Source organism: Oncorhynchus kisutch, linkage group LG1 (genome assembly GCF_002021735.2).
Source record: "Oncorhynchus kisutch isolate 150728-3 linkage group LG1, Okis_V2, whole genome shotgun sequence".
In the NCBI taxonomy this organism is placed as follows: domain Eukaryota; kingdom Metazoa; phylum Chordata; class Actinopteri; order Salmoniformes; family Salmonidae; genus Oncorhynchus; species Oncorhynchus kisutch.
The window spans coordinates 15,647,079-15,654,665 of NC_034174.2; the positions used below are offsets into that span (position 1 = coordinate 15,647,079).

General features: G+C 43.1%; 1 protein-coding gene across 5 annotated transcripts in view; it reads left to right on the forward strand.

Moving 5' to 3' along the window:
* The window catches only part of LOC109898769 (semaphorin-3F-like), a 107,239-nt gene extending 101,499 nt beyond the window's left edge, over positions 1-5,740 (forward strand). For 3 of the 5 annotated variants that reach the window (XM_031836923.1, XM_031837048.1, XM_031836965.1), the window contains 6 exons: positions 382-470; positions 696-737; positions 924-1,081; positions 1,284-1,366; positions 1,623-1,756; positions 1,950-5,740. In XM_031836923.1, coding sequence (XP_031692783.1) covers positions 382-470; positions 696-737; positions 924-1,081; positions 1,284-1,366; positions 1,623-1,756; positions 1,950-2,423 — 980 coding nt within the window. In that variant the 3' untranslated portion in view covers positions 2,424-5,740. The remainder of the gene's footprint in view (positions 1-381; positions 471-695; positions 738-923; positions 1,082-1,283; positions 1,367-1,622; positions 1,757-1,949) is intronic. The other 2 variants (XM_020493865.2, XM_031837079.1) reach the window with 1 other exon arrangement.
* The last annotated feature ends 1,847 nt before the right edge of the window (positions 5,741-7,587 follow it).

The window sequence follows — 7,587 nt, forward strand, 5'->3', positions numbered from 1 at the left end:
ATCACTCCTCTGGGTCTGGTCTGGAGTAGAGGTTAACATGATCACTCCTCTGGGTCTGGTCTGGAGTAGAGGTTAACATGATCACTCCTCTGGGTCTGGTCTGGAGTAGAGGTTAACATGATCACTCCTCTGGATCTGGTCTGGAGTAGAGGTTAACCTGATCACTCCTCTGGGTCTGGTCTGGAGAAGAGGTTAACATGATCACTCCTCTGGATCTGGCCTGGAGTAAAGGTTAACATGATCACTCCTCTGGGTCTGGTCTGGAGTAGAGGTTAACATGATCACTCCTCTGGGTCTGGTCTGGAGTAGAGGTTAACCTGATCACTCCTCTGGATCTGGTCTGGACTAGAGGTTAACCTGATCACTCCTCTGGGTCTTCAGACAGGGGGACGGTTCAGAAGGTAATTGTCCTGCCCAGAGATGACCTGCAGACTGAAGAGCTGGTGCTAGAGGAGGTGGAGGTGTTCAGGGTGAGTCTCTCTTTCTTTCTTCTCCTGTTCTTCCTCTCTCTCCCTCTACCGTTCCCTCTCTTTCTCTTTCATGTTCTCGCTCTCTCCTTATTTTACCTCACTCTCTCTCAGTAGTATCTTTCCATTTTTGTCAACTCATTCCTCATGTAAGAAACATGATGTAGAACATCGTTCCAATTTTTATTCTTCTCTTATTAAGATCGGCTTCTATCCCTTACATTTCAGGTGCCAACTCCCATAACCACCATGAAGATTTCCTCCAAAAGGGTAAGTTGAACATTCCACAGTCTGATGGTTCAGTGCACACACATTCAGAATTCTCTTCCTATAAAATATCACATAAATCACTGCAGAGCTTAAACAGTGCATGCCGAAGTCTGGATGATGCTATGCCGACATTTTCCAATTGGTCTCTATTCCTCGCTCTGTCTCGCCTTCTCTTCCTCCCTACAGCAACAGCTGTATGTGGGCTCAGTGTTGGGTGTGACCCACCTGGCCCTCCATCGCTGTGACGTGTACGGGGAGGTGTGTGCTGACTGCTGCCTGGCCCGGGACCCCTACTGCGCCTGGGACGGAAAGTCCTGTACCCGCTACTCCGCCTCACAGAAGAGGTGAGTACCAACAGAGTGTGTGTGTGTGTCTTTGTGTGTGTGTTGCTCATGTTTAGGGGCAGGAACTTTTGCCAAATGCCAATACAATGTTCTCTCAACATTGTCTCTACACACCCCTCTTTAATTATATTTGGACATTTACTGCAGACTTGCAGTTTGTAGAACGTTTTGTAGTTAACCTCTTTATTTTTGGGGAATGTTGATCTGACCCCTCTAGGCGCAGCCGTCGACAGGATGTAAAGTATGGCAACCCAATCCGCCAGTGCAGAGGCTATAACTCCAATGGTGAGCTGACAAGAACACTCTTATGTACCTCAAATAGACCCTCTAACAGCACTGAGGTTACCATTCAGTTTGACCGCAGCAGTATCCAATAACATCACGTGTATAATATTGTGAAAGGGGAATGTAATTTTGACAGAGGACATGATTTTGTCAATTCCACTACTGTGCTACTTCACTAACTGTTGAGCAGTAATTGACTGATTTGGTCTGAGGAAATACATGCATGTGTTGTCATGATGCTTATGCTTTGCTGCAGCCAATAAGAACACGCTGGAGATGGTGCAGTATGGGGTGGAGGGCAGCACTACGTTCCTGGAGTGTCAGGCCAGGTCCCCTCATGTGTCTCTGAAATGGCACCTGCAGAGGGAGAACAGCGACAGGAAGAAAGAGGTGAGTCAGGAACTCTCATCCCACTGTAGCTGTACTGTAGTCTACTTTATTGACTCTTATACAGCCTGCCTTCTAAACAGGTTGATAATCAGACAAATGACTACTTTATTATTTAACAATATGGCATGCTGTTTATGGAAAATGATTGCTGAATGAATGCAATGATAAATGAATGATATCTCCCTGCTGTCAGATCCGCTCTGAGGGCCGGACACTAAAGACAGAGCAGGGTTTGCTGCTGCGTTCCCTCCAGTCATCAGACAACGGCGTCTACCTGTGCACAGCCACAGAGAAGAACTTCAAACACACGCTGGTCAAGCTACAGCTGGTGGTCCTGTCCAGCCGCACGGTCAACAGCATCCTGGTAGAGACAGGCAGCCCAGCCCTGCCACACCTCCAGTCCAGCCCTTGGACCCCCAGTGCGGGTCAGTACAAGGACCTGCTGACCATCCTGAGCCAGCCAGAGATGGGCCTGATCAACCAGTACTGTCAGGACTACTGGCAGCTGGGAGAGGGCAGTCCGGGGGACCCCATGCTGGCCGTTGGCAAGGCCAAGGAACTGAAGGAGCTGAAAGAGCAGAAGAAGCCCCGCAACCGCCGGCATCATGACGATGAGGATGAGCGTGAGGACGATGACGATGAGCACACCACCCCAGCCGAAACATGAGGCCGTAGGCTTATACCACAGGCCACACACTACCCCAACACCCGACTCCCGACCCCTTGTCCCATCTGCTCTCTCCCTCTCTGCACAACCCTCCAAAAATGGGAAAGACTTCAATCAAAGGATTAAAAAAGGTAATGATCAATAGCGATAAGAAAGAGAAACCACTACAAGCAAACAACAAACAGGTTCTTCTTAACTGTTAAAAAGATACACAGTATTTATTGTAGGTTGTACATAGTAAGATTCTGTGGATTTCTTTGTACTTAAATAGAAAACAAGGCTTTTTTGTGCAAATCTGTGCAAATCTGATTGTTATTATAATGATATTATTGTTGGTAGTGTTATTGTTTATTACAAATGGTGTTATTACATTGCAAAAAATCTTTATGTTCTGTATTTTGGATGAAGCGCAGCAACACATCGAAAGGACATTTGAAAGTGTAAATATCTACAGCTGAATGGACTGATAAGAATGCTTTCAAAAAGATTTTGTTAATTTGGCTCCATGTTGGATCATTCCACTGCTGGCAGTATGCAGTCTGAGGTGGGAGGAGTCAGATCACTGATGTGTGATGAACCTCCCCCAAAGACATGATGGACAGTTGATTCCCACAGCCAATGAACTATAAGGATGTCACTTCAAGGCACTTCATTGGACACGCAGATAGATGAGGAAATGCCGATACGAGGCTGCAGCTTTGAGTTTGTCCCACGGCCACAGACAGACACGAGAGTGAAAGGCCTTGTGGGAAATGATGCCCTCCTCTTCCTTAGCCAGCCTAACTGACCTAACAGGGGTGAAACAAGACTTGACCCCAAATTCCCTCAAGTATTTTCTACTCTTCCAGAAGCTGATGAGGGGTGCCTGTATGTTCTGTGGTCCAATCTGGCTTTCTTTCAACACCATTTGTTACATTTACATTGATATTGCCAGTCTCTTCCAGAACTAGTTGCTGTGGACTTTTTGTGTGTATATGTAGTATATGTAAATATGACATCTCAATGTTGTACCCTTGAGGCTGTGATAGTTAAAATAAGTGTTTTGGGGGATAGGATAGAAATAACATTGACTTTCCTTTGTACACCATTGTTCAATTGAGATTAGAATTTCAAGCAGGCCGCTACATAATTTGTGACAATTTGATTTTGCACAATTACTACAAGAGATAAAGAAATCTCTTAGTCTCCAAACTAATCCATAAGTATACTGGTTTGCATTCCAGCCTATACCTATTCTCCTTATGAGGTCAGTTGTTTCATATGAATTGTGCTAAACATTTCTAAACTCCTCCAATCCTGCCATGTAGTTTCCAATATCACCGCTCTCCTTGTAATATATATACCCTTAGTCCACATTGTTTTACGTCAGATAGCGCAACAATTTTGCCTGCACTGATTGGCGGTTGAGGGACGAGCGTAGGAGTGACGCCACCTGACGTAAGACAATGGTTAGTCCATGGAAGTCACTAAAGGGAAAGTGTGCAAAGACTGTTTTAAAAATGAAAGTGGAGAGGGTTACCATAGGTTTGTCGGAGCTGTTGTCCATCTCCTACAGAAGGTAAATGTTACACAACTGTCACTAAAGAGTTTATTCAACTTCTCTGATCAGCCGTTGTTGATGGTATTCTGCATGAAAATGACTCCGTCTCCATGTACAACTCTATGTATATAGCTACAGCCACTAGAATGATCTGCTCTTGACCACAGGAAAACACATACCAAACTCTTTGGGACGGTGGCTTTTCATTGTGTGCATGAAATGTATTATGTACTGTATATGATATTCGTCCAAAAAGCTATGCTGTGGATGTCAGTGGATGGAAAGGCAGATGGAGTCATACCCTAGTGGGGGAATATTCAACACACAGAGGCCCCTTTGTCTCTTTAGCTCTCCTTCTCGCTCTCTCTCTACCTCTCTCCTCTCTCTTTGTCTCTTTACCTCTCTCCTCTCTCTTTCTCTCTTTACCTCTCTCCTTTCTCTTTCTCTATTTACCTCTCCTCTCTCTTTCTCTCTTTTTCTCTCTCCTCTCTCTTTGTCTCTTTACCTCTCTCCTCTCTCTTTCTCTCTTTACCTCTCTCCTTTCTCTTGCTCTCTTTACCGATCCTCTCTCTTTCTCTCTTTTTCTCTCTCCTCTCTCTTTGTCTCTTTTTCTCTCTCCTCTCTCTTTCTCTCTTTACCTCTCTCCTCTCGCTTTGTCTCTTTACCTCTCTCCTCTCTCTTTGTCTCTTTACCTCTCTCCTCTCTCTTTCTCTCTTTACCTCTCTCCTCTCTCTTTCTCTATTTACCTCTCTCCTTTCTCTTTCTCTATTTACCTCTCCTCTCTCTTTCTCTCTTTACCTCTCTCCTTCTCTATTTACCTCTCTCTTTGTCTCTTTTTCTCTCTCCTCTCTCTTTGTCTCTTTACCTCTCTCCTCTCTCTTTCTCTCTTTACCTCTCTCCTCTCCCTTTGTCTCTTTACCTCTCTCCTCTCTCTTTCTCTCTTTACCTCTCTCCTCTCTCTTTCTCTCTTTTTCTCTCTCCTCTCTCTTTGTCTCTTTACCTCTCTCCTCTCTCTTTGTCTCTTTACCTCTCTCCTCTCTCTTTCTCTATTTACCTCTCTCTTTCTCTCATTCTCTTCCTTTCTCTCTTCTTCTCTCTCTCATCCTCTCTCTCTCTCGCTCCCTCTTTCTTTCCAAAAAGTTTTTTGTTGTTGTTACATATTTCAAATATATGCATCTTTGGCAAATTTTTGGTATGGGTTATTTAGGAAAAATCACTTAGTATGACATAAAGCACAGTTGATGTTGTTGTAATGATTTGTGTAAACAACTATTTCTCCTTTCTCATTGATGTTGCTGACTAATAAATTAAAGCTCTATATTTTATAAAAACAGAAATCATGTTTATATTCATATGGTGCATGGATAACTATACTGAACAAATATATAATGCAACGTGCAACAATTTCAAAGATTTTACAGAGTTACAGTTCATTTCAGGAAATCAGTCAATTGAAATAAATTCCTTAGGCCCTAATCTATGAATTTCACATGACTGGGAATACAGATATCCATCTGTTGCTCATAGATACATAAAAAAAGCTTCACAATGGGCCTCAACATCTCGCCACGGCATCTCTGTGCATTCAAATTACCATCGATAAATTCAATTGTGTTCGTTGTCCGTAGTTTATGCCTGCACATAACCCCACCGCCACCATGGGGAACACTCTTCATAATGTTGACATGAGCAAACCACATGCCCACACGATGCCATACACGTAGTCTGCGGTTGTGAGGCCAGTTGGACATACTGCAAAATTCTCTAAAACGACGTTGGAGGCGTATTTTTGGTCGAGAAATTAACATTAAATTATCTGGCACCGCTCTGCTGGACATTCCTGCAGTCACCATGTCAATTGCACGCTCCCTCAAAATCATCTGTGGCACTGTGTTGTGTGACAAAACTGCACATTTTAGAGTGGCCTTTTATTGTTCCCAGCACAAGGTACACCTGTGTAAGGATCATACTGTTTAATCATATTTTTGATATGCTACAGGTGCCAGGTGGATGGATTATCTTGGAAAATGAGAAATGCTGACTAACAGGGATGTCAACAAATTTGTGCACAACATTTGAGAGAAATAAACTTTTTGTGCATACAGAATATTTCTGGGATCTTTTATTTCAGCTCATGAAACATGGGACCAACACTTTACATGTTGCATTCATATTTGTGTTCAGTGTATATACAGTACAGTAAGGTCACATAGACAGGTTTCGGGTCTCGTGCACTGGCCTCAACCCTTTATTGCATCAACTGATCCTAATTTGTTTAGTGGTTCTTACAATTTACGAAAGCTGAGTGCTGGAGTTGTCCTTCTTCCATCTCTCAGAGGACACACTGTGGATTAGGTTTTGTTACCATCTTCAGATTGAGGTCAATGAGATCTGTCAGGTGAAACTAAAGCCCTGTAAGTACCTTTGAGATCACACCCCTCAGTCTAGAGTTGGGTAGGTTACTTTCTAAATGTAATCCATTACAGTTACTAGTTACCTGTCAAATTGTAATCAGTCATGTAACTTTTGGATTACCCAAACTCAGTAAAGTAATCTGATTACATTCAGTCATTTTTATATCACTTTCCTTTTAAGAGGATTTAGAATATATATTTATGGTCCTGATGGGGTGTGATAAGTTATATTCTTCAAGAATCAATGGGTATATATATATATATATATATATATATACAGTGGGGCAAAAAAGTATTTAGTCAGCCACCAATTGTGCAAGTTCTCCCACTTAAAAAGATGAGAGAGGCCTGTAATTTTCATCATAGGTACACTTCAACTATGACAGACAAAATGATTTTTTAAAATCCAGAAAATCACATTGTAGGATTTTTAATGAATTTATTTGCAAATTATGGTGGAAAATAAGAATTTGGTCACCTACAAACAAGCAAGATTTCTGGCTCTCACAGACCTGTAACTTCTTCTTTAAGAGGCTCCTCTGTCCTCCACTCGTTACCTGTATTAATGGCACCTGTTTAAACTTGTTATCAGTATAAAAGACACCTGTCCACAACCTCAAACAGTCACACTCCAAACTCCACTATGGCCAAGACCAAAGAGCTGTCAAAGGACACCAGAAAACAAAACTGTAGACAGGCTGGGAAGACTGAATCTGCAATAGGTAAGCAGCTTGGTTTGAAGAAATCAACTGTGGGAGCAATTATTAGGAAATGGAAGACGTTAAAGACCACTGATAATCTCCCTCGATCTGGGTCTCCACGCAAGATCTCACCCCGTGGGGTCAAAATGATCACAAGACCGGTGAGCAAAAATCCCAGAACCACACGGGGGGACCTAGTGAATGACCTGCAGAGAGCTGGGACCAAAGTAACAAAGCCTACCATCAGTAACACACTACGCCGCCAGGGACTCAAATCCTGCAGTGCCAGACGTGTCCCCCTGCTTAAGCCAGTACATGTCCAGGCCCGTCTGAAGTTTGCTAGAGAGAATTTGGATGATCCAGAAGAAGATTGGGAGAATGTCAGATGAAACCAAAACTTGTCGTGTTTGGAGGACAAAGAATGCTGAGTTGCATTCAAAGAACACCATACCTACTATGAAGCATGGGGGTGGAAACATCATGCTTTGGGACTGTTTTTCTGCAAAGGG